At 40.2% G+C, this 27,650-nt stretch overlaps 1 protein-coding gene across 1 annotated transcript in view; it reads left to right on the plus strand.

The window, feature by feature from the left end:
• antxr1c (ANTXR cell adhesion molecule 1c) overlaps positions 1–19,769 on the plus strand; it is a 49,134-nt gene extending 29,365 nt beyond the window's left edge. The window contains 9 exon segments of the mRNA XM_042507652.1: positions 1,308–1,386; positions 5,388–5,483; positions 5,671–5,709; positions 5,851–5,952; positions 6,049–6,216; positions 8,881–8,961; positions 17,188–17,308; positions 17,311–17,594; positions 17,596–19,769. Of these exon segments, the coding sequence (XP_042363586.1) occupies positions 1,308–1,386; positions 5,388–5,483; positions 5,671–5,709; positions 5,851–5,952; positions 6,049–6,216; positions 8,881–8,961; positions 17,188–17,308; positions 17,311–17,594; positions 17,596–17,658 (1,033 nt within the window). The 3' untranslated portion in view covers positions 17,659–19,769.
• Positions 19,770–27,650: the final 7,881 nt, after the last annotated feature.

The following is a 27,650-nucleotide window of genomic DNA, read 5'->3' on the forward strand; positions in this document are numbered from 1 at the left end:
TAATTAATTTTGCCGATATATCCCCCTAAATCCTACACAAATTTGAGTTGTGTTCTTTATCCAGGTACATACGACCATACTGTGCTGGTCTCATGTTGTACCTCCTCATACTTTACCACACAAAGATGCATCAGAAACATGAACGCAAACCACCCCTTCTTTAGTTTCAGTCACTCAGTGCCTAGCTGTTTATTGTCAGTAAGGTCCGTCTGCTGTTCATCATGAACTTCACCCATGACCCAAGCTCTTCTCTCTCTCCACCCTCCTTTTTTTAACCCAGACAGACAGCTCTCTGAGTCAGAGTAAAGACAGGTTTATCGGTCAAATGGCCTGCTTTCCATTTGCCAGATCTCATTCACATCCACCTGGTCCTCAAAGGAATAAAAACAGGGGAATGCGTGCCTTTTATCCACATGTTTTGAAGATTTGAACGAGAACAGGCTCCAAAGAGGCTACTGGAGGTCACATGAAATTCTCAGAATTGTTTTTCCGCACTCAGGGAAGGAGGAAGGGATTCTTTAGACCATCAAGAAAGACTCAGGCAGTTCCAAAAATCTTCGAAGGCTAGGGGAGGAGTTCGCATAAGGTCTGGACTGGAGGATGGGCAAAAGACATGTTTTGACAAAGAGTTTATCCGTTATAGAAGAGAGGACAAGAGGCATCGTTCACATTTCTGAGAGTGAAATTAGCATGGTGTCATGTCTTGGAAAATTACACAACCTGCCCAGAACCATAAAAACAAAATCAGAATGAGCAGGTTGTGTTTTGTTTTTCCATTTCGTTGATGTCTCACCTTGGCTTTTGTGCCTGCTGGGTCTCTGTGGGTCACACAATCACACCTACAGTTTGTTTATTCTGCTTTGGATTTTAGCCACAGTGGAAAACTCAATTACAAGTGAAACAGGGCTTGTAAACAAAAGCCACTCCACTCACCAAGTAGCTAATTTATTGGCCACAGTTTCGTAACATGTTCTCCTGCCAGGTTGGAGATGTTGGCAGCTGAGAGTCAAAACCAATCTGAGTCCAGTAACCTTTGAAGAACTAAATGAACTGGATTATTAGTCTAGACATCTCTTTGTTCTCCTGTGGTTGTTTTCTGTTGGTTCAGACTACATTTTCACTTCTAACAAACGACCTCACAGTTTGCAGTGACGTTACTTGGTGTGAACCCGAGTTCAAGTGACATCATTGTGGTCAAACAAACTGAGCTTACAAAGGAAATTCTCCAGACTAAATAGACTGCTGCTTGTTGTAATGTTAAATCCCAACATGATGATATAGTACTGACTTGTCCTGTTTTGTTTCAGGGTGATTTATCTGCAAGTGAGCATGAACGATGGTCTGTCCTTCATCAGCAGCAACGTGCACATCACCACCACAGAGTGTGTAAGTAGCCACTTCTTGACCCCTGTTAATGCATTTAAAGAAGACCTATTTTTAAGTTCATACTTATTTTGAGTTTCTATTAAAACATGTCTACATGCTTTATAGGTAAAAAAAGACTTTATTTTCTTCATACTGTCTGAGACACTCTGTTTGAGCACCTGTCTCAAGGGTCCAACACACCAAACCGCCATCAAAGAACTAGTGACAACGAAGGCCGACTGTTGCATCGCCTGTGTCCTAGCCAAGAAGTTATACTTGAACAAGCAATAAAGACTACAGCCAACAGCCAACTGGCACATGTATTCTACACCTGCATAAGAGAAAATAACTCTCCATACCAACAGGCAGTAGTTGTCGGTCGTCGTTCAAAAATGCAAAGCAGAAGACTGGCATGATGTAAGCCAGTAAGCCCATTTTGAAAGAACAAAATATATTAGAAACAACACATACCATCAGGAAACATTTCTGCTAAAGAGCTCAATGGCTAAAAAAAATATTTTACCTTATATTACAAGTTTGTTTCCACCTTAGTCCCTCTTGACATCAGCTCTTTGTTCACTTTCCTCACTTCCGTTTCTCTTCTTGTTCACTGAGCTGAGCTAACAATCAGTGATTTATTCACCTACAGCTCCGCTAACACAGATTCAACCTGCTGAATCAACCGAAAAGCTGCCAGCAAGGGCTGACTAGTGCCAATGATATGGGACACACTGCAAAAAAATAGGACGACAGACATTCACCGACGTCTGATGGTCAGCCTAGTGTGTCAGGGCCATAAGCCACAGCACGAGGCCTTATCATCTTCGGACCGATGGGCCAATGGATTCAAAGACTGATATTTCCCTGATATTAGCATGTTGCTACATGTAGCAGTGTATATAATGGAAACACCTACAGCAACACCTGACGTAAGCTTTGAAGTTTCTTCACAACTGGACATGTCCCAGCAGGAATATAGTAAGAAACGTTGGAGAAATTAACAAAATCTACATCAAAGTATACATGTTTCTCTGGCATTAGCATGTAGCTACATGTAGCAGTGTATGAAACATAAACTCCTCCAGTAATGTGCCTGGACCAGATGACCATATATAGAGAAGGTTGTCATGGAAACACAGTATTCAGAGTGATGTGAAACCTTAAGTTTTTGCTCACAGGGATTAGTTTTAAATACGTTTACTCCATTATCTAAAACTTTGGCCACGTTTAGTATGAACATCTGACACTGTAACATGACACATGACAGAAAAGAGGGAATAGCATAATAGACCCCCCCTGACCTGCATTTGTACTGCAGATTATTCATCATTCAAAGTGTGGTTCAGTCAAATTATACAAGTATGAATTAAAACTCTTGGAATTTTCACAAATATTCTCAACAATGTCTGATGCTTAAAACAGATGGAAGTTGTTTTTCACTGCAGTTTCTCTTGGAAAGAGGATATGTATGAATACTGTTTTAATTTGTAGTTAAATAACTTCAAAATCACAATTATAGATTTACTTTTGAGATTTTGTATGTTTTGTAATATGACAAGAGGTTTTCTATTTCTCCTTGTATTGAATGTGGTTTCCACTCTTCTTCCTTCTCCTGTCCTCTCCAACCTCGTCTCTTTTCCTTGAAGCATGTTGTTTTTTATTCTCTGCAGTGAGTTTCCTTCCCCCCTTTATCTCTTTCATCTTCCCTTTCTCAATTTTGTTATTTTCTCCTCTTTTTTTGCGGGAGCCAAACCACAGGGGTTTGTAGTAGCGATCCACCCCAAAAAAACCAGTGAAGCCCCCGTTGTAGGAAACAAAAGGTTAGAGAAGCAGGTTCATGGCCGTGAGGCGGTTCAAGTCTCAGGGTTTTGGTTATGGAAGTGAAAGAGAAGAATCCTGTCCTGAAGCGCCCCTGTGCAAAGCATTTACCTCGCAGTCCTCCCAGGTGTGTGAATGTATACTGCTGAGTCAGCATGAGGCAGGGTGGAGCGTAATTCCCTAAAAACCAAGATTAAACAAGATGCAATTTAAGACAATTCAAAGCAATTTAACAAAATAAAAGTCGTATGTTGGAACATATGGAACGGAGCCACAGTAGATTCCCACCCATCCAAAAAGCAACACGCTCTTTGAAGCTGTTCAGCCTCAGTCCGTGTGACATCATATCCATGAAAACTGTGGATTTAAACAGTTGTGTTGTGGTTCTTGATACACAGAGCTCAATTAGACATACCATTTCAATTAGCTGCTTCTTGCCGCTAAACTAAACCATATAGGCTTAAGTCACCCTAGGATTTAAGGAGGCACGACAAGTTGCTAACTTGTGATGGGTAGGCCCGGAGCAATAAACAACATGCACGCTAAAGTCCATGGATAAATCGGGAATGAAAACAACCCCCTCCCCAAATCCTCCCACAGTTGCACTTTGAGCATTTTAAGCCTTTGTAGTCCACAAAATGAGCCCATATAGCATGAGAAAATACACATTGTATGCGCAAGGGTGACAAGACGCAGATGTGGTCAGTGTTTGCGGTTTGCTAAACCATTCACAAATTGTGTCCGTCAGCTGTTGAAAGTTAAAGAAAACTTGCTGATTAGGAAACTTCTGAGATCAATAATAATTAGGTTCCGGTGACGATGGACCCCACTGCTGAGATGCGATAAATCCCCCATGTCTTTGCCACGAGATAGATAGGGGAAAGTGTAGCCACATGTGATCCTCATCTGTGGTCTGTAATGGGAAACACATTTGGCTCATGGACGCCTGCATGCTTTAAGTGACTGATGGATTTATTCGGGGATCACGAGGCTTACACTAACCACTATCATCGAGAAAAACAAAAACATTAATATTCAGAGTGACAGAACTAACGAAGAAAGTACAACTGGGTGTACAACATCCTCTGTTTCTAATACTGCTGCTTTTTTTTTCAGTTCCAGTGCTACTACCCCCCAGCTTACTCCCAGGACTACTTGCACTACTTCTGGTGCTCATCCTGAAGTTATCATAACTTTTACTTTTTAAAATTTCATTTCCCTCTACTTTGCCAAAGAGCTACAATGATTTAACAATTAGTTGTCAACACATAAATTTATTTGCCATGTAGTGGTTTTTATGACTCTGTGCCAGAATTAGCCCTGGGAAGAAGGCAATATGTTTTTGAGTTGTACGTCCGTCTTTCCTATTCTCATGAACGGAATATCTCAAGAACGCCCAGAGGGAATTTCTTCAAATTTGGCACATTTGGCATGTGAACGTGCCCGCTGCCATTCAGCTTATGATAACAACGTCACTGGTTCTGTTGGACCGCATTATCATCTGACACATCCGTGCGCGTTGCACGTGGACGTGGATGGTGGCTTTTGGCGTCACACTTGTATGCTAAAAGCACTAACAGAGTGGAGCTATTTGGTGAGTGCGGAATGAGAATAGGTTGAGCACACTTTTGGCACAGACGGAGCAGCATAACCTCAGGCACAGTGAAAGTGAAAGTTCATTCTGCGTAGTCTACAAGTTTGCTTTCATTCACCTCTGCAGCAGCTGCTCCTCTTATCCATCGATCTGATCTGATCAACTTTTCAAACTGCTAATGCGTAATAAAGGAAATCATGATGAGTTCTGCCTGTGCTGTGTTCACAGGCCAAGAAAAAAAATTGGAGAGGAGACATAGAATGAAAAAAAGGCTTAAGGGATTTTTACAAGGAATAAAAGTACAAATTTTCTGATTCCAGCTTTGTAAATGTCTTTACTCCTCAATGTCAGTAAACTGAATATCTTTGGGTTATGGACAAAACAAGACTTTTGACGACTTAATCTTGGGCTTTTGGAAACACTGATGGACATTTTCAAGATTTTCTGACATTTTGTAGAAGATACCAATATTCAGTTATTCAAAAAAAATCAACAGATTAATAAAAAATTGAAAATCAATTAGTTGCAGCACTACTACATAGGTGACAGCAGTGTAGGGGTTGTAATATTACTGATGTGTGTGTGTGTGTGTGTGTGTGTTTCTCTCCAGTTTGATGGCACCATTCTCCTGATCACCCTGCTGGTGTTGTTCCTCCTGCTAGCCCTGCTCTTTATGTGGTGGTTCTGGCCTTTGTGCTGCACGGTGGTAAGAATCGCAAACTGCATCCAGGAAGGCGTTGATATTTAAAAGTGCCAATTAAATAACACTTATCCACAGCTTCAAAGGGGTTTGTCTGAACTCCAAGGGGCAAATAAGCACTTTAGGGGTCCCAACATAAAGATTCTCAGAGGAGGTCCTCTGAGATGTGATTAATGTCTCTCATGTTTCACAGGTGATTAAAGAACCACCTCCTCCACCTCCTCCTGAGCCTGTGAGTCAAACACCCACACACATATTTACCCACCAACTCTGTAGGAGAATGTGTGTCTACATAGTACAGTTGATATGTGTATTGGAAAGTATATCAGAAAGGAAAAAATAGTCAGCTTTGGTGTAATTATTTGTGTTTTAGGAGAGTTCAGATGATGAGGACGGTATGCCCAAGAAGAAGTGGCCCACCGTGGATGCCTCATATTACGGAGGAAGAGGAATCGGAGGGATCAAGAGGATGGAGGTGATCATTATTTAATCTACAGTGTCCCCAAAACAGGAAAGTTCTACCTCTGCTTCCATTTCTGTTAAATATTCATGTACTGTCCGCTTTCTGCAGGTGCGCTGGGGAGGAAAGGGCTCGACAGAGGAGGGGGCCAAGCTAGAGAAGCCGAAGAACGCTGTGGTGAAAATGCCAGAGCAGGAGTACGAGCCCTTTGAGCCGAAACCTAAGAAACCTCACAACAAGAAGGCGCCTCAGAGCCGGAAGTGGTACACACCCATTCGGGTAAACACAAGCTCTTTTTACACAGAAATCGCACTACAGAGCCCTTACAAAGTCCCCTCTTTGTGCCGCCCATTCATTATTACATAGAACCAAACAACGCCAGCGCATCATTGGCACTTTTTAAACAATAACATTTCAACAACAACCACTCACTGTCCTTGTTATGTGGTGGCTGATCTCTACCACTGTCTGGAGGGTAAGGAGATCCTGGACCTCGTTGTTTTCCCAAGTTGCAGACATTTTCGGCTGCTGTTCCTCTTTTAGTTAGCCTCTTACTGCTAACAGCTGCTTTTTAAATCTCCTGCAGTGGGTCACACACATAACCCACTGTCAAAATGTCACACCCATCCATTCCATGATCCCGTCATACCAGCTGTCCCTTTTAAACAGATGCTGAATTGGTGCTGTTGCTACCTCCCTTGACAACTTAAGCCTTTGAAAGTTTGTTTGACATCAGTTTTCTTGTGGTGCATTTAGACGCCTTTTGCAAGCATTTAAAACTTTAAAACTTTACAAACTGGTTTAATTTTTTTCTGACTTAATAGTGTGAGAACATGGGAAGAAAAGGCTATGAGCAACTTGACAATAAATATCCCGCGAATTGCAAGGAATTGTGAATGGGGAAGAAGAAAATGACTTGCGCTTTCACATGCAAGTCTTCTTTGTTAAGTCGAGATACGTTTGGTTTGCAGTGCATTTGTGAAAGTGGCTTCTGTTTCCTTCAGGACCAACAGACAATAAATGTCCCATTTATGAAGAGAAACTAAAGAGGAATGCATCCAGTGCATCCTTGCAGCCTTGTGACAAAATGTCTGCTTTTCAGGAACTCAAAAATCCGCCTTGTTTACAGTTTGACCACTGTGCGTTTTTGAACTTTTGCCCAGCGAGTTTCAAATAACTGCGGGTGGCAGAATATTCTCAACCCACAGACGAGCCTGAACTCCCTCAACTGAAGTTAAAACATGAAAAGCACCACGAGAGGAGCTGCAGAGTTTTCACAAGACAGCAGGGAGGAATAAAGCCTGTTCTGGACATATTTATTTATAATTAGCTGCCTAAGCACAAAATCCACCAGCTATCAGTGTGCACACATAAGCCAAAGTAATGTGACAGATTCTCCAGACAGAGAGACATTGTTAGAGTTGGCGTCGGGGCTGTTTGTGCTTTAGCGGTACTCTACATTAGAGCTCTGTTGAGCAACACTAATCTCTCATACAGAAGCACCACAGACTGTTATGTGAACACACTGCTACCTTATAACTTTAAAGGCTGTATTTGGATTATTACACAGACTACACATGGCACTGCACTGATTTGTAGGGAAAGAGAAAGAGAAGAAAAAGAAGACTATAAACTGACTAGTCCCATTCTTCCTCTCAAGTACGTGTCACTGAGGCTCAAGGGGTGGTTGCACAAAACAACTTAAGTTCAGATTTTCATTAAAGTTTGAGTTAAAGTTCCCTCACAATAAAATTTATGGCACAAACCCAACTTTAGTGTTTTCTTCAAGGTTTTCTAAAATGTACAAGTACTTTTTAAAGTTTTTTTCTTATCTCAGTCGAATCCCTTAACTGTTGCACAATAGACCTTAGCAACCAATGTACTTACTTTATGTTAACCGCATCATGACTGAGTTTTTGTCAGTAAAAGAAGAAAATGAAAACATCCCAAAAATAGTGTTCTGCGATTGGAAGATTGCAATGAATACGCTCTTTATTTTACATTATAGATTTGACCACCAACACCACCACCGCTACATACACACACACACACACACACACACACACACACACACATTTGTTTTTCTCTGTTTGCAGTTATATGTGGATCAAATTTACTTTTTGTCATGTGCTTTCTTTAACAGCATTCCTTCAGAAGTTTAACCCCCCCCCCATTCGGTTTTTCCTTGTTTTCTTATCTTTAGTGGGGTTTTTTTACTATTTGTAGGCCAACTTTGTGCAAGTGCAAGCAGACAAAGAGTCTTCATGGAAATTATAGAATTAGGAGCAGTTTGTGGAGTTTGAGTCGCTGGATGGATAATTGATCAGTTGATTTAATCACAGCTGATCTGATAAGACCAATAAATAAGAGGATCATCTGCTACAAAGGCGAGGAATGGAGATTTTTAGACTAGTGCAACGAACCATTAAGTTTTACTTTCACTGCATCTGAAATTCTACACTCAGGTCTTCCTAGAGTATAGTGCAATGAATAAAATAAATAAAAAAGAGATGACAGAAAATTAAAATGTGGCGGCACATGTTTAAATCGTGGTGTACGGGTAACCCTGTATGTTTGCTGAACTGTTTTTCCCTGGCAGATTGTTATTTATGAAAAGGAACCTGCTATATATGTGGCAGCAGAGATTCAGGGGGAATTAAGGTTCATGTGCCTTACGTTAAGGAAACATGGACCATAATTTTGCCAAGTGACTAATCTGCACAGCTCCAACCAGAGAGGAAAGAACTAATCTGAAGAATCAGCTGCTGCAGTGTTTGTTTGGGATTAAAACCTGCAGAGTCTTGTCTTTGAAGGACCACAGACTAAATGTTCGCTGATACAGTAGAAACAGTATTAATAGGATTTGATTGAGTTACGGACTGCGGTGTTAGAGTGTTTAGCTTCCAGCTGTTAAACCTCTCCCTTCTCCTCTGTCATGCACAGGGTAAACTGGATGCTATCTGGGCACTGTTTCGCCGCGGTTATGACCAGGTCTCCCTGATGAGACCCCAGCCCGGGGATCATGTGAGTACCTCAGCAGTATTTCATTTCATCAAATGCTTTTATCCACACCCACTCACATTCACTTCCCCTGCTCCACATTTTTTTGCTTTAACTTCTTTCCTCCTGCAGTGTTTTATACCTGTGTTGACCCACAGCTGTATCGCCCTCTCATCTCTCTGCCTCCTTCCTTTCCGCCTAGAATTAATTTGTTTCTGTCGTATTCAATGTATATGGCTATGAGTTTTTTTTAGTTCACTGGATAACTTAGATTACAAATACACTGATTATTTTTGTCCCCCATGCTTTGCTAAGCCAAACAACACATGCAGTTTACAATGAAAACAGTGGCAGATTTAACACTGACAACAATTTTTTTTGCCTTTACAACAGCAATAGCCATGGCCAGAGGATTTAGCCTAACTCAAGAACACCTTCAGGGAATTTCTTCAAATTTTGCACAAACGTCGCCTTGGTTTAAACAAGGAACCAAGGCAGAATTTAGCTTTTGGTGGTGAAAGATCAAGGTCATTGTGACCTCATCTTTCTTGTTCTTGTGAGCGTCATATCTCAAGAACACCTTGAAGGAAGTCTTTCAAATTTGGCGCAAACGCCAACTTAGACTCAATACTCACTACTCTGAGTGACAGTTTGTCGCCACCTCTCGTACTCCGTAGCTCTGACCTCAAACCCCAATGTGGTCACTTCTGGTTCCAAAAACTCAAGATGGTAAGTTTCAAACTTGAGGCTTCAAAATAGGAGTCCACAAACCAATGGATGATGTCACGGTAGCTACATCTATTATTTTTACAGTCCATGGTAATGACTTGTCAAACACACCCTAAAGCATACCCTTTTTTTCATCTATTTATCTGTTTTTCTGTTTTTCTTTTATGTATTACCGTCGACATTGGACCATAATTTATAAAATTAACATCATGCTGTATTGAATAACAGCTGAAAAAAAGCGATTGAGACCATGAACTCATTAGGAAAATGTCTGTTTCACATAAATTGGACTTCTTTTTGCAACCAATGGAGTCAACCCCAGTTGGCCATTAAAAAGAATGCAAGTTAAAGTATACGAGTTTATGCTACAAAAAATATGTAGTAAAATGTGTCCAAGACCACCTCAACAAGTTGTTTGAGTGACTTGTAGACTTGTATTTAGTGCAGTCCCCTTGTGACTTGGTCACCCAAGACACATTTTACAACCAAGTGTAAACGTCATGATGTTCAAAATTTGCTCCATTTAAAAGTCTTTTAGTGCGACCATAGTCTAAAAATGCTTCGGTCATCTGTACCCATTACTCATCCCGTCCTCCCTTCCTCCATCTGTCTCCCCGTCTCATTCACTGCTGGCGTTCCTGTGCTGGCTAACACCTCGGCTGGCCCGTCTCCATCCCGTCAAGCCAGCTCACACCTGCTTCATATTAGACGCCATAAATCGGATAAAAAGCAGAACCACAGCTCGCACCCAGACACATCCTTGTAGCTCGATAGGAGTGTTTCCTGATGTGTTCGTGTGTGTAAGATGGTAAAAATTCTCTCCTCTTCTTATATCAGGCACATGGTTCAGTTTTAATGAGGGGCACTTTTGTATTAAAAAGCTCCGGATATGAGTTTGGTTAGATTGTGGTGAGGAGATGAGAAAGTTGAGCACAGAAAGCTCTCTGAGGATGTTTCAAATCTCTGAAACTTTCAGCAAAGTCAGTGTAAATGTTTAATGTGTTCGAGGGAATCTTTATCAGTTCCATCTTCTTTAATGTTGATGGGCAGTTTAGTGGGACGTGATTAACCCTTTGAAACCATGAGCGACATCACTTTTCTTGTGCTGATTTCAGACACCTTGTACAAGTATTGAAACCTTTAAACCCTGAGCAAATTAGTGCAATTTTTTTCATAAATATGAGTAAAAAGACAATGAGTAACTTGTTTAGAAATATTCCACAAATTACAATAAATTAGTAGATTTAGAAAATATTTTTTTTAAAAAACATCTAGGACAAAATAAAAAAGCTAGGGAAAAATTACTACTACTGCTACTACAGAATTATTATTATTATTTAAACACTTTTCCAAGTCATTTACTTGTTTGTTTTTTGTTTTACTTTAAGATTTTTTGTTTTGTTTTTTTAAATAATTTTCTTTTTACTTTTTACTAATTTCTTGTTAATTTTTTAAAGATTATTTGTTAGGCTTTTTGCCTTTTTTTAAAGATAGGACAGCTTTAAGCGTGAAAGGGGGGATGACATGCAACCAACTGAGCTACTGGGCACCCCTATTTTTTTGTTAATGTTAGGGTAATTTCTTTCTTTTTTTGTTGTTGTTGCTAATTGCCTTCTTCCAATGTGTTTGACAGAAATCCAGCCAAATTGTTCAAGTTTCAAAGGGTTAATGAGGAATATAAAATCTGTAGTTCTCTGTAGGCTGCTTTGTTAGTCATTCTGGCAATTTGTTTAATTAGCACTAACACTAAAATAATATGGTGAACATGGTCGACATTATACCTGCTAAACATTAGCATGTTAGCATTGTCATTGAAAACAAGTTAGCATGATGAATGTGGAAAATTACACTGACACTTTTTCAAGCTCTCAACAGATACATTTCTCTCGAATTTTGGTCACATAACTTGTTAAAAATCCATGTTAGTGAGCACTCCTCCTTTTCCAAGATAATCCACCCACCTGACAGGTGTGGCTGATTAAGCAGCATCATTAGTACACAGGTGTGCCTTGGTATGGTCACAATAAAAGGCCACTTTAACATGTGCAGTTTGATCACACAACACATTGACCCGGATGCTGACTGCAGGAATGTCCACCAGAGCTGTTGCACTTAAACTGAATGTTTATTTCACTACAATGTCTTTTCCCTAAATTTGGCAAAACACCTGTGTAGTAAGTACACAGTACAGCCTTGCAAGGCTGCTAGCATGGCTGAAGACTCTTAGTCCATTTCTTGACTTCTTCATCCACTCTTTTTCTCTTTCTGCTTTTTCATTCTTCACTGCCCTCCCTCAATCTTTTCTATCCCGACTCTCCTGCTGATCACGCCCCGTCCCAGGCTCTAGTTAAAATCATGCCTTATTAGCAAAAAATTTCCAATGATCTTTTTTAACGGGAATTCCACATTTAAGAGTGTTTTCTTGGCACCACTAACAGGAACAGAGAGATTTGCTCTCAGCTTTCCCAGAGAGAGAAAAAAAAGCAGTCAGCATCAGCTTACGATTACATCTTCACCAAAGCAAACTGGCAGTCAGATAAAAAAAAAAAAGATTTGGGATTTGATTTCCATAGTCAACTAATTTCTCTTACCCAGAGAGGCTTTTAGCGAAGGCTGCATGCGTAATATCTGCATGACGCAATGCTGACTTTCTTAAAGAAATCATGCCTCTCTTTCCACTCAAATAATGTCGTCTCCTCAAGCCATTTGCGGTTTGTAACGAAGCGACAGAAACATCTCCTAAGCCAGCAGGCCGGATCATTTCCAGGTAATGTTTAATTTCATAGAGTGGAAACAAGCGCAGGACACCTCTTGCCTCTCTTTAAGTGTTACCTGCAAAGCTATATGATGTTAAATTTCCTGCCACAGTCCCACCAGTAACAGGGCAAAGGCTCATAATCCAAAACTGGCATACTTTCAGATTAATAGGAACATTCACTCTTTACATGAGGCTGAGTTCAGTCTGGATTCTTCATTGGTCATTCTATTACCATGGTGCGTTTTTCATGGCCATGCCGAGTGCCACAGCAACAGCTGAATGTCACCCTTGAGACTCGGGGCTGGCAACAGCATGAGCCTACAGCATTACTACACCCACAAACTGACCATTTGTATATCAGTTACCAGGCTATTCTTATGCACTCTTTGTACATTTTCCTTTGAAAAGTTATGCGCCAAAATTTGTTCATATCCCAAGTTATGATGAGCCAGTAATTTGTGCATAATCCATGTATTTTGGAAGGCTGTGATCACATGACCAATGCCCTAAAGCACTGATACTCAACTTACAGCCAGTAGGTCAAATCTGGCTCCCGAAATCTGGCCAAGTGGCCTCCCAACCATCTTCATTTAATTCATAATAAAAAATAAAGTGATTCATACTGGGAACTATTTTTGTACTTTTAGTTAAAATAAGGTGCCAGACTGCATAAAACAGAGGTAAATAGAGCTAGTTTATTTTTAAAAAAAAGTTAGCGTAGGATCCCCCGCGCCCCTCTGACAGAGGTCGCAGCTAATGTCCTAAAATCAGAAAAACGTAGTAATGTTTTAGTAAATAGGCATTTGTTTGGGAAGTTCTGCGCCTACAACAGGATAAAAAAGACTTGAATTATACTGCTCAAGTTGTGTGAGTTTGTAAATACTTTTGATATAGTGTTGTTATTCTTAAACGTGGATGCCTTTTACTCCAATTCATTACTAATTTTTGGATTCTTCATTCACTGCGAAGGCATTCAAAAAAACCCAATATTTTCTTCACAAATTTAACATAAAATTGTATGAGTAACTGATATAAAAATCATTATTTTCTGGATGAAATATTTCTCAATGTTGTAATGTAGATAGTTTTTACTAAACCAAAAAAACTGGATCTCCCCCTGTACAGTATACTGCTCTGGCTGACACACTTTTTATTTTTTCCAGCAATGAACTCAACAACCCTCCTCTTGTTTGCTTAGTGTAGGCTCTGTACAGAGCGATACAGAGCAGAGCGCGTGTGCGTGTGTGTGTGTGTGTGTGTGTAGTAGTGTAGTGAGTATCATTATAAAGCTAAGTCTCATGGTTTGGCTTACATTCAGACTCTCAACTTTGTGTTCAGCAGTGATAGATCAGAGTTAAGATCACAAGGATGTTATCTACATTCAAGACAGGAGTAAGGCATTATGAGTGTGTGTGTCACCAAACCACATCCATTTAGCTGACGTCAGAGTGTCCGGAATGAGGTAGAGCTAGCCTCTCTCTCTCTCTCTCATGCACATTAACACAAACATTTAACTGGCTAAAGGACATGAGGTAATACCAGGGCTGTCTCCACCAACCGACCATGTCTCACAAACATTTTGCCCAGGCTGAGGCAATTTTATGACCTTGGTAAGACTGTAGACAGTGGAGGAGGTCAGTGAGAAAGAACGGGAGAGTGTGCCTTTCTTTAATCCAGGAAAATGTTCATGGATTCAAACTGGGCACTAACAGAACAATGTACATGAAGTGAAACTGGGTTTAAAAAAGCTGCTCTTCACACGCGGTTCAACATTTCTCAATTCATTGGTCAATTTTTTCTCTCGGAATCACCTGAATGAGAGAATACAAACGTAAAAACGGCTTTAAAAAAAAAAAAAAAAGAACAGTTTTACCACTGCAAAGGTGGTCTTTTCATAAAACTAGGTGATCTCTGCAGTAGAAAAACACAAATATTGAAATTGGTGCTAAAAGACCATAAAACAGATCAGAGAAAACATTACATATCACAGCTGAACAGTAAGCTAAAGCATGTTACTGAAAACATTTGAAGTGAGAAATAGGCAACTCAGTAACATAATCTTGGTTTATATTTAATCATCCTTGCTTAGTTTTATTGTTTGATTAAAATTTTTTGCTTTCATTTTAAGCAAGTGGGAGTTCAGCTCATTCCCATTTTCAGCCTATCAAATACTATCACTTGGTCAGTGAATTCAGCATCAGACCCTACACAAAGGCACATTTTACAGTAGTATATGTTACAGTAGATATGCTGTGGGTCGGCGACAGCTTGACGCATAATAAGCCCCTTGAGGGAAGGTGGATAGGTCCAACAAACCCTGAACTTTCACCCAGTTTACTTCGGCTATGAATGTTAAGCCAAATCATGATGTTTTTTTTTCCAAAACCTACATATGCATTTTTTGCACAAGATCGTAAACGTAAGGTGTTTTAGCGGCGCAAGTTTATTTTAAAAAGGACTATGCATCTAACAAGCAGAAACTATACATTTTGTGTGAAGAAGGAAGTGTATTTTGGAAGGACACAATGCATTTAACAGGTATAATTTGGCGTCCTGGAACAACAACAACAACAGATTTAGGGGGATTCTTGGCACGTCACAAGCGGTAACAGATGGCGAGTTGGGATGAGAATGTTTTGCAGAGTTTGGGTCTAGTTTAAGAAAGAGAGTAGCAGGTCTGTCTCTTGATCAACACTTAACACTCTTTTTGTCCATAGTGGTAGCATGGTTGGTGGGCACTACGAAAATGGCGAAGTACAACCTGTAATTTTGGAAAACAGCATAAGAGCCAGCGAAACTCCCCTGGATGGTGCAAACGCATCATCTGACAGTAAATCTGATAGCGTTTTGCTAGACAATAAGAAGAGAAATCTTGCATTGGTTATATGGGGGGAAGTTCACCACAGTTCATCTACGCATACTACAAATATTGTTTTGATACAAAACTTGTAAAAAAAAACTGGTAGTATCTCATAACTTTGAAAAGCCAATGGCAACACAGGAGAGTTACTTTCTTACATAATTAAAGGAAAGGTCAACACAATGTACATGTAGCCATCAGCAGCAGCCAGTTAGCTTAGCTTAGTTCAGCACCAGTCACCCAGACCAGCTAATAAAGAAAAAGACTAATTATTCATTAGTTTCTTTATAAATCCTCTGGGATGGAGCCAAAGTGCAGCTCTGGTTTAAAGAATTTCACATTGCCCAAAGAATGTAGTCTCTGCACTTCTCCTCTGTGTGGTTATATCCATGAGGCATGAAAACAGTTTAAAGAATTTGAAAAGATCCTCACCCTGGCTTTTTTTATCGATGTCTAGGAATGCCAGACTGGATAAGTGGTGACAGACCAGAAAGTGGTGGTCGCTGCTGGATTTGTGTCCTTTCGAGTCAACTTTTAGTTATCGCTCACAGCAGCTAATTTATAGTCGGTATGAATGGAATGTGTCCTCTGTGACTGTTTTAAATGAGGAGAGGAGTGTGTGGTGGATGTAGAGCTGTTCAGCGAAATGATAGAGGACAGAAGTGGTTGGCTTGAGTAGAGGGCAAAAGTTTAGAGCAATAGTGAAGAATTGCCTCATTTACATTTGGTTTATCATCATTTTTCAGATTTCTGGTATTGATTTCTCTAGACATTCCAGTGCAAAAAAAGCTTCTTTTTTTTTTTTTTTTTTTTTTTTTTTTTTTTTTTGCTAAAACACAAGGTACAACACTTTCCCTCATTTTCCACTCCGTAAAGCCACAGCCCTGTGGCTCCAATCACTGGTTATTAGCAGATTAACATGACTTCACTCTGCTCCGGCTGCCAACCACATGCAGCAACGGAGCAGGTCAAGTTACCATGGTAACATCGACCTCTGTGAACCCTGGTAAAGCTCGTGGTTAGTGTAATATTTAACAAGCAGCTCAGGAGTGAAATGTGATTTCTGTGGGAACAAATTCATTTGTTTTACAGTCTGATAAGTCGACCTCACGTTGTTAAAATTTTACATCTCCGCTGCTACCTTTTACCCACACACACACACACACACAAAACCTCTAACCCAAATCCTTCCCTATCTTTTTTGCTCTCCATATGGTCCATAATATAAGGGTTTCTTTGGTAAGCGACAGTTCTCGGGACAGAACATTGGATCATTTGTGTGGGGGCGACAAAGCGGGGATTTGACTGTAATCTAGAACACCAGCTGGCCATGCACACACACACACACACACACACAGACACACACACACACACATACAGAGAGCAGTGACTATACTGTGACCATGTGGTCGACTGATGTCACCACCTTCTTAGCCCAGATGTGCTTCAGATAAGACACCTGGGTGTGTTTGTACCTGAAAGTGTGTGTACATTTTTACTCAAGGTTTCAATTATTTTTCACAATCCAACCTACTTTTTTGTCATACATATACAGTATATACCTATATACCTTACTCACTCAGACAGTTATCGTATTATTATTCAAACACCATCACTTTTTAACAAGACTGAGAGTTTGCAGGTTTGTCTGTGAGGCCAAGCTTAGACACAGTGCTGCTAAATACTAATGTCATTTCATGATGAACTGCTCACAGTTACAATAATAATGTACTGAGAACCAAGCAAGCCTGTAGCGTGCTATTGTTTGATAATAGGCATTAAACACAAAGTTGGTGGGCTAACTGACAGATTGATTCATACATTCATTCAAACTTTTAAAATTTAATTGCATATTTGAACTGAAACCTTTTGTGATCACCCATGTCTCTTTCCTTCCCTTCAGGGTCGATGCATCAACTTCCAAAGAGTGAAAGAAGAGTCAGCAGCAGCCAAAGCCCCACCTCGCACCCCGATCCACACACCCTTGCCCCCGCCACCGGACTACCGCCCTGTGACCACCTCTCCGTCTCCCACCGCTGCCAGCCCTCCTGCCAGATCACCCCCATCAGGCCAGGTACCCCTAGGACCGCCACCATCCCGCACACCCCCCGGGCTTCCCTGTGCACCTCCATCGCGCCCCCCACCCACCCTCCGACCCTGAATCACACAGACCCCACCCAATGCACCCCAGCTTTGATATCACAGACTTACCGCTCTGTTGACCAGTTCTTTCAGTTTGAAGGTTGTGGTCCTTGCTGCCAAAGATACTCCTGCTATAATCCAAAGATCAGCAGTAATATCAATCCCAGTTGTTCTGCGTTTCTCTTCTTGTGTGGGACAGAGTGTCAAGTCAAACTGTAAGTTGGCATGCTAAACTTAGGAGGAAAAAGGTTGTTTGTGTGCAGATGAAGAGACGACCCCCCCAACGATGGAAAAAGCAGTTTGACTTGACATTGTGTCCCACACAGGGGGTGAATGTGGTGATGGGGGATAATATTTACTTAGTGTTTGTGAGATCAGGGAGGATTGTTGCTGGACAGCAAAGCATGTAGGGACAGGAAGTCCACAGAAGAATTACGCAATGGATGAAATATCTTTGTTGTCTTTATCCACTACTGAGTTAGGCCATTGTTGTCAAGAGTTAAGGCTAAAAGTAGGTTGTTCATGAAAATCTGAGGTTAAACCTCGGGCAGAACGGATTGGCTTTTTTCTCCATTTCTGTGGTGGTGAATCAGAGAATTTGGGAATTAGATTTCAAAGAAATTTAAATGTTGTCACATTGAGTAAATAAGGTTAAATATATCTGATTGCTTTCAAAAAGTAAATTTCAGACATTGTTAATTGTTCTCAGTGCCAAAGTGATTTTTTCTTAACCTTTTTGTGATTTTTCTTTTATCCAACAACATGCTAACAAATGTCAGCCGTTAAGAAGGACAGTTCAGCCCAAAAACAAAAATACATATTTTTCCTTTTACCTGTAGTGAAGTTCCAAAAAAGAAAGACAGTATTAATGTTTACATACAGTGCTGTCACAAGCTTCTTGTTCATGAGTAGAAGCACGCCTCCTTCTGCGTGGTGATATGGTTGGCGGGTATAGTTTGGTAGCAAGAAAATAGATCGTACATGAAACTGCTTAAACAAGGTCTGTGGATTATCTTAAACTCCAGAAAAGACCAGGAGGGCAGCATTAATGTTTAAATCCTGCACTGGTCTCTTGTCCAATTGTACAGTTGGCTGGTATGGTTTGGCACGAAGAGAATAGTTCTGGCATAAAACTGCTTGCAAAAAGGATTATCTTGAGCTCCAAAAAAAATGGAGAACAAGGAGGACAGCATTAATTATACATCCTGTGCTGTCATAAGCCTCTTGTTCATGAGTAGATGCACGATTCCTTCTGCACAGTGATACGGCTGGCAGGTGTAGTCTGGCAGAAAGAAAAGAGTTCCTACATAAAACTGCTTGCAGGTAAGAGGAGAGTCTCTATTTTTGATTTTGGGGATGAACTGTCCCATTAATACAGAAATGATACAGGTACATGATTTTGTGGTCCAGTTCTTGTACCATTCAGTGACAGGGAAGTGTACAGATGTTTTATGGAGGGTATGTTTTTACAATATGTGTTTGAGATGAGTTTTTGAATGTTGGTTGATATCTTTGAGGCTTTGGATTTTGTCCTTAACCACCTTTTCATGTTTCATTGAATTTAGAATACAACAATATATATATTTTTATGTTATTTTTTGGTATCTGCGCACATATACTGCTGGACAACTACAGTACGTATTCATTTTTGTTAGCATTTGGACATTGAAATTGAATAACTAGAAATCAGGTTAACGTCTCTCCTCACCTCGACTTTGATACAAATATGTGTGTTTTATGTCTACAGTTTTATCATCACCAGTCACATTGCAACTGCAGGGCAGTTCAAAGAGCATCTAATTTATTTTACTCCCCGAGAGAAATAGAGGAGAGTACTTGAATATCGACAAGGTGTCCAACCACCAAGACGGACACTGTGCGCAGAATTTAGAAACACAACAGCTAGCCAGTTCAGAGTCATATAAGGTATACTAGCGTTTTACAACAACTCAGCTGCACTGAGAAACTTTTAAAACTGTGATCCCGTCACAGTTTTATATTTTAAGAAAAATCTGGGTGATTTGAATCTGGGTGTTGTTTATGTGCTTCATAGCAAATCAGAAGGCGCCACTAGCAATGTGTACATGTTAGCATTGACTACATGCTAAATTGAGGGGAGAAATAGCCCCGAAAAATGCACAAAAAAACAGAACTATAAGATTAAGACTTCAGGGTGTAGAAAAGAGGTTGAAAAATGCTGGTATTCCTTCTATATCCAGTGCCTTCTGGAATTTTCTTCTTTTTTATACTTTTATTTTGATGTACGTCATTCAATTACGTTGTGTACCGTTGTGTTAACACTTGCATTCAGTATCACTCTTAGTGCCTCAAAGTTGAGTATGATGACCTATTGGGTAAAGCTGTTTTCATGCACTTTTCCTACATTTTCCTATGAAAAGTAATGCACTAAAATTCATACATATCCCACATATTGATGAGCCACTAATTTGTGTATAAACCACATATTTCAAAGGGCTGCGATCATATGATCAATGTGTTTTCAGGAGTAAAGGAGGAAGCAGTTCAGCCCAGTAGTTTGACAAACTGCTGGACATCATCAGTTTGAAACGCTGCTGATAACAGCACAATAGAAGGAGCTGGAAAGTCCCTATAGGGTGGGTTTGCGGGTTAACAGATGGGTCCAACAAACACCGGACTTTCACCTGGGAGCCTGCTGTTTGCCTCCCATTTGAATGTTGAGCCAAATCATAATGTTTGTTTGTGCATTTTTGTAGGATATAGTAAGAGAAGTATGAGAATATGTTGCTTTACTGTATTGTGGCCTTGACAACCAGAAAAAGACACAAGACACTTGTGATATCGCAATATCCCAAGATCTAAAAGGACATCTAGTCACATATCACAATGTCAATATAATATCAATACATTGCCCAGTCCTATTGCAATCATCAAATTACTTGAGCAGCATTGGTATGATTACCATAAACAAATTAGACCTGGGTAAGACAAAATGGGATAAAAAAAAAAAAGCAAAATATTATTTCTTTGGATTCAGCAGAGTGCATTTCCTTATTTTATCTCTGCTCTGATCAGAACATACAGATATGGCTGCCACTCATTACTGCACAAAATTGCTGAACTTTCAAAGAATTACTGTTAGAGAGACTCAAGAGGCTTTGTTTTTTACAATGTGCTAATCCCCCGCTGTAACACCCAGAAAAGAACATCGGTATAACTGTAGCATTGATTCAGGATCAGTGTTTAGAGGCTGTCAGAGCTCAGTGTCATTCCTAATCAAGATGAGATATGTTAATCAGTGTTTTTTATAAACAGCAGTACTGAAGCAAATATGAAAGACGTATATGATTTTCTATTGTTGGTTGACATGACTTTTTTTAAACAGTATCAATAAAGGTTGACTTCCAAGCTTCTACCAGAGAGTCTGTGTGTGATTTGTGCTTGGACTTGTGTAATACAGGATTCAGTGTCCTGCTGGTCTAATTTCCCTTTCGCAGCTCCACCCCTGTAAGTTTGTACAGTGGATAACTGTACCATTCACAGTTAGCCCTGTATACTACCCACAGACGCATTTTGGCCACCCTCATAAATGCAGAATTATAGTTAAGTCCTATTCAGTGAAGCTTATTCATATGAAACTGTAGCTGCAAGGAGTCTCCTGACTGCCAAAAATAGGCCCTTTTCACAGCAGACATTTTAACTTATGATAGCAAGCGCAGGTGTAATTAATGACATTAATGACTGAGTCTGTTTAATTAGATTCCACTGACCCTGTAAAATGAGGTATTACTACAATCAAAAACACACTGGAAAACCATTGTCAGTAAATACATTTTGTTGCAGCATCTACAAATTCAGGTTCAGACTCTACCATGCAAAACAAAAACAATATGTCAACAACATCCAGAAGCACCGTCAACTGGACTCAAGCTCATCTGACACAGACTGACACAATGTGTGCTGTGGTCTGACGAGTCTACATTTCACATTGCTGTTGGAAATCATGGATGTTGTGTCCTCCTGGCTAAAGAGGAAAAGGACCATCCAGACTGTTACCAGCTCAAAGTTCAAAGCCAGCATCTGTGATAGTATGAGGGTGTGTTAGTGCCCGTGGCATCATGGGTAACTTCCCATCTGTGGAAGCACCATGAAAACCTGTGCTAAACAGTACACAGGTTTTGGAGCAACATATGCTGCCATCCAGATGACGTCTTTTGAGGAATGTCTTTATTTATACCAGTAAGACAGTGAGACACATTCTGCTCGTTTTTTAACAGCTTAGCTTCATAGTAAGAGTGCAGACACTAAACTGGCCTGTCTGCAGTTCAGACCCGTCTCCCACTGAACATGTATGGAGTGTTTTAGAACACAAAATGTGACAACAGAGACCCCGAATGTTTTTGTTTGTAGGGTAAGGGTTTTTTGTTGTTGTTGTTGAAAAAATCTCTAGTAACTCCCCTGTGCACAACCTGCCCAAAAACAAAACACCAGTCAGACAAAATTAGCAACTAGCTGATCAACAGAGAAGACTTGGCAGCTAAAGAGTCAGATATTCTCTCAGGAGTTGGTAGAGACCCAAACAGAGCTAAAAGGGGAGTGAATATTGGACTAAACATTCCTTAACATAACTCCAAATCAATGCTAACATTGCTTCATATCTGCCTAATGTGTAATTAAGCTACACTTTGCTGGCACAACTTTTTTCCAACACCCCCAAGTGGCCAAAAAGAATTAAGGCATTATCACATTTGATAAATTGTACATAAAGTAACCCAAAAACATGTACATTTTGTGACAAAGCAAAAAACAAAATTCTTTGACATGTTAAGGTTAGCCAGTGGTAGAAATTTCCCGCAGTTGTAATGAGTTCCAGTCACTTAACTCCCAGCTCGCCTGTTATGGAAGAGAGAAGCAGAAAAGTGGTCTCGCTTTGGTGGATTTTTCCTCATCCTTTAATCCTGCTGAGGCTTATTTCCTGATGGATGGAATGGTGCTTTCCAGTGAATTTCCCTGAATTCTTCTTTCCTTTTGCTGTGCTGGGTTCGCCATTGGATACCTTCCGGTCACCAGCTTAAGACTGACCTTTCCACCTCTACCTCCCAAATCGACAAGAGGAACAAAATAGACGGTAGGAAATAATGGAACTGTTGGGTCTGAATTCAAGTGTGCTGAAGTGTATCTGAGAAATGACCAATGAATGAACAATCAAGGTGTCAAATTATAACGTAATGTGTATAAAAACAGATTCTCCACTGAGGGAGTATTCAGAATCTGTTTCTCTGGTCTGTAATGAGTTTAATACAGCCCAAGTAGCCATGAGCAGTTCCAGCTGGATAATTACTGTGGAGTCTGCGTTTTTCCCCTCTGCATGCAGAGGAGAGAAGGATGTGGGATGTTGAAAGGGGTGAGCTGAATCAGAAAAATGGAGTAAAGAATGGAGAAAATGAGACAGACGGGCAGTCAGTCCTCCAAACGGAGCTGAACAAACAAAAAGCAAGAATAACAGCAGCTGGGACTCTCCCTCGCAGTCGCATCTTAAGTCAATTGTCCACTTCTCAAAGCCGTCCGTCTCCTTTTCATTCATTATACCCCATTTTTCTGTATGTTAGTCCCACTGTCTTACATGGCTAGCTTTTGCTGCAGTGTTCCAAGCTATCCCACAACTGGGACGTAGCACCAAATTCTGGGGCCTTATGAGTAAGCAGTCTCTGTGGGCCCCTCCACCAATGTCTCTTTCAAGCAATTTTTTAATTTTTATTTTGCAAAGTCAATCTGCTTTCTTGCCCTTACCTTTCTTCGTTGATTTTCATCGTAGATGAATAGATCATTTTTAGTCAGTTAGGCCTACAGTCCCTGCAAAATGACTCATCTTACATTTGGGATATGATTTATTTGGTTGCATACCATTTCAAAGGTCTAGAAGAGCTGCAGGGCTGCATCATTTTTATCCTAATTCAAGTTAGCAGAGTCCTAAACCAGTACTTAGCCATTCGGCCAGAAGAGGCAATCCACTTAGCCTAGGGATGTTAGACACTCGGCCATTGGAAGTAAAGACACTTGGCCAGGGGGAGTTGGCCACTTGGCCAGGAGCAGTTAGCCACTTGACTGGGGAAGTTAGCCACTCAGCCAGGGGAAGATAGTCACTCTGTTGTTGGAAGTTAGATGCTGTATCCAGATCTCTTTATATATCCATGGCTAACACTAGCTCATGTTAGTGAGTTAGCTGGTGCTTCTCAGGCTGTAACTCAGTGTCCTAAAGAGTGAATATTAAGCACAAACATTTGGTATAAAATGTTAGGGATGTGTATATGTAGAAACAATCCAATCTTTTAATAGGCTACAAGCTAAACTTTGAAAACTGAAAGTAGCACATGTTGTTTACAGGTCCTTTTAGCAAACTAAATGGGCACTCTAAACTTTTTTAAACTTGTTTGCTGCCTAATTTATTTGAACAAACAAAAAGTCTAGGTCCACATGATTCTAAGTGGATTATTAAATGGTTCTGCAGCCACATCACAAACAAGCCAGCTCTCTGTTTCTAGTCTGGATCGCAGATATTCAGACAATATTTGTGGGGTGTGAATTCTTCTGTCAACCAACATTGTGGAGCAGGCGAGGCTGAAGTTAGATTTGTGTCGAGCATATCATTATAGAAAACCTCAAAACAATCTACAGACTCATACACGCTGTTCTAATGAGAGGTGGAGGAGTTACTGCTGTGTGATTATGATTGTTACTGCATCATTTATAGTAGCTGACATGTTTACTGCTGCCTGGATTTCTCTCTCTGTAATATTCCTTTCTTTCTGACATTCGCCTTATTTTCTTTTGTGCTCCATCTTTCTTTTTTCCCTCTTGCTCTGTCTTTTCTCTCTCTGTCTCTCTCTCTCTCTCTCTCTCTCTCTCTCTCTCTCTCTCTCCGAGCTGAAGAAAACCGAGGCCCATAGGAATGTGCTGATGGCTGAGTGTTTCATCTTGGTCTCACATTACCGCCCAGACTGAACCTCACTGACCCCCCCTCGCACACACACACACACACACACACACACACACACAGATGCTGGTATTTGTCATTGTGCCTGTATTTTGATGCCCCTGGTTTCCACGGTAACTGGTGTGAGTGCAAACAGCCGGCTGGAAAGATGGAAAGCTGTCCTGTAAGCACAGTGGTGGGGTTTTTTTCTTAGTTTTTTTCTTTTTTACCATATTAACTGTTTCTGATCCTGTATACACTGTTACATGGGGAAAACTTGTAAAGCTTTTTGGACTCTGCTCATTCAGCTGGCTCTGTGTCTCTTTAATCCAATAAAGACCGGTGACAAGGTCGTGTAACAGTGTTTATAGTAGGGCCTCTTGCATCCTATGAAACCATGTAAATTGTCCAATTACTGTGTGATGCTATGCTTTTGGTGAAAACATATTGTACTGATTATATTAAGCCTAATTTGGAGGACAATGTTCCAAAACTGTCCTAATGAGGTTGTTTTTTTGGGGGTTTTTTTTTTTAAATAAATTATGCCTTGCTTAACCAGTTAATGTTTGGATGTTTACAGCATTTAATCTAAGACATCTTGCAATTTTAGGGATGCCAAACATATTGGATATTTGCCTTGGTGCCATCAGCTCATCAGCAAATAATACCTTTTGTCCACCAAAATTAACAAATGTATGCAGGTTTTAAAATACAAGCGATAGACTCCTTTCCCATTGCCAGTAGACCACAGCTGTACCCCCCAACTTTACTTTTGTTATTACTAGATAGGTCAGCACAACACAGAAGACACCACAATAAATAGCAAGATAAAAATAACATTAAAAACACAAAATAAACATCACAACAAAAAATCACTTCTCTCTCTCTCTCTGTGTGTGTGTGTGTGTGTGTGTGTGTGTGTGTGTGTGTGTGTGTCACTGCTGATCCACCCACTCCTTCCTGCCCTGCAGTAACCCCTTCCCTAATTTCCTTCACCTGGCCATCTCCAGCCACTTGCTCACCTGCTCCTCATTTCCCTGATTGCAGTATATATACAGCTCCACCTCCACTCTGATTTTGCCTGATTCTCTATTGTCCGTCCACTTTGCTGCTACCCATGTTCTGATTATTCTCTCTGTTTGATTTGTTGGCCTGGTCTGTCTGCCTGGTTTTGCCTGCATTTTACAACTAACACTTGAGTGATTTGTCCTTTTAGGTTCAAGCTATTTTCTGAGCTGGTAAAGTTTTGATTCAGCAACAGCTGAGACAAAGTAGATGTGATTTTATCCAATCTCCCCCCAACACTCAACATTGGCTAAGTTTACATGCACAAAATATTCTAGTTTTTGCCCTTATTCTGAAAAAGACTACTCTTTTAAGCTGCTTTAATGGTTACTATAATGTATATTCCATTAATATTCCTGTCTACATGCAGCCATGCATACTCTGATTAATGTGCCCTGAAATGTCAATTCTCACGTCAAAATGTAGACAAGTGGACGTGCTGGTGCCACTTGCACTGTTTTGCTCCTCTGCATTCTGAGAGAAGGTTTTTCAATCTGTTGCAGACTTGCAAACACAGCCTCCTTTCATTCCTTCAGTCACCTTCTTGTAAAGGAGTGCAATATTTGCACATTATAAAAAACTGTTCTTATTAAAGTTTTTCTTAAAGTTTAAAGTAGCTGGGTTTATACCTTCAGACCAGAATGTGGGCTTTTCTTTTGGGCATGCAAATTAATGATGTTTAAAAACTCATTTATTCCAGGTTTTAAAACAAACCCCGGACTTTCATGCAGGGGTCTGATGTTTGCTTCTTGTCTAAATGCAATAGAATTTTTCGACATCATACCATGTGCCACCTTCTCCTAATCCCAACCATCCGTGACACAATGTGCGTTTGTTGACGTCCCAGTGTCATCGCACCATGTGCATTTGTTGACCAAAGCAAAGGCGTCCCGGAATGTAAAGAGTGGACACAGAAGGATAATTAAAAATGTAATTTGTAGACGCACAAGTCCACTGCAATGCAGCACCATGTGACGACTTGGGATGAGAACGTGTTGGCTGTATACATGTCCAATAATGCTCCTAAAACCCAAATTAGACATTTATAAATTCAGAAAAGGCCCTAATTCAAAATACCTAAACACAATATGCTTTTTAAATTTAGAATATTGTCATATTCAGAACAAGTAAATACCATACCAAACCATACCTTAACTGCCAAAAGCATTTAAGCACTCCTATAAGTTGACTTTGGAACAGACGTGTATCCTAATGAAATGTCCTTTTGGGATTATAAAGTGATACTTTTGCTGTGTTAAGTTTTGCTGTTGATTTTCCAACATGGCTCCCTAAAGTGTTGAAATAGTAACCTTGAAGCACACTTTCTAGCTGTTCTGAATGATATACTGCTTTAATGAGGCAGTTAATTTAGCTCTCAGGCTCCATGGACTGACTGTCAGAAAGTTGGAGAAATGAAAAATAATATAATCATGCTGACGTGGGGAAACAAATTTAGTTATTGAATATGCACATAATGTCACGTGATTTGTGATTATGGTCAGAGTTTGAGAATTTACACCACCTGGCTGTTAACTCTCAACCAAAACATTTGCTGCTCTTCAGTTATTTTCCAACACTGATGATGTTGTGGACTTTGGAAAACCCCAACGAATTTCACAACTGAAGACTATTACTGACTCACACTGATGCAACAGTGTGTGTGTGTGTGCGTGTGTGTGCATGTGTGTGGTGGATTTATGCAGGGGTTGTTTTGATTTACAACAGTTCACATGAGTTTCTCATTTGTTTTATTTTGAAAATTTTATTTTACTTTCTATATTAGTTTTTATTTTCAAAAATGTTGAGTTTGGTAACAGTTCATCTGTGAGTCTCTGTGGAGTGCCTGACTGTTGTTTGTTTTTGTTTTTTGGATGTATCATTGTACATATTTCAAATGACTAAATTTAAGGTTTATATTCAGTTACATCACTCTTTTTGCATGCAAATGCTCCTCTGAACAGCACAATTTGCAAGTAAGACAGTCGAAAACAAAGATGAAAAAAGAGGAGCATTCCTGCCAGCGACAACACGCAATTATAGACATGTTGTCTGCCGTCTCTGCATGGGTCCAATTAGACTCGATGCCATGCAGTGTGCTCATCTAATGAGAATGCACCAACAGTGTCATTACCAGGCAGAGATATAGACAACAGTTTGGTGGTTGGGTTGTGTGTATGTGCACATGTGCTCAGTGGTGCCAGCAAACA

The sequence above is a fragment of the Plectropomus leopardus genome, chromosome 19, assembly GCF_008729295.1.
Source record: "Plectropomus leopardus isolate mb chromosome 19, YSFRI_Pleo_2.0, whole genome shotgun sequence".
Taxonomy (NCBI): Eukaryota; Metazoa; Chordata; class Actinopteri; order Perciformes; family Serranidae; genus Plectropomus; species Plectropomus leopardus.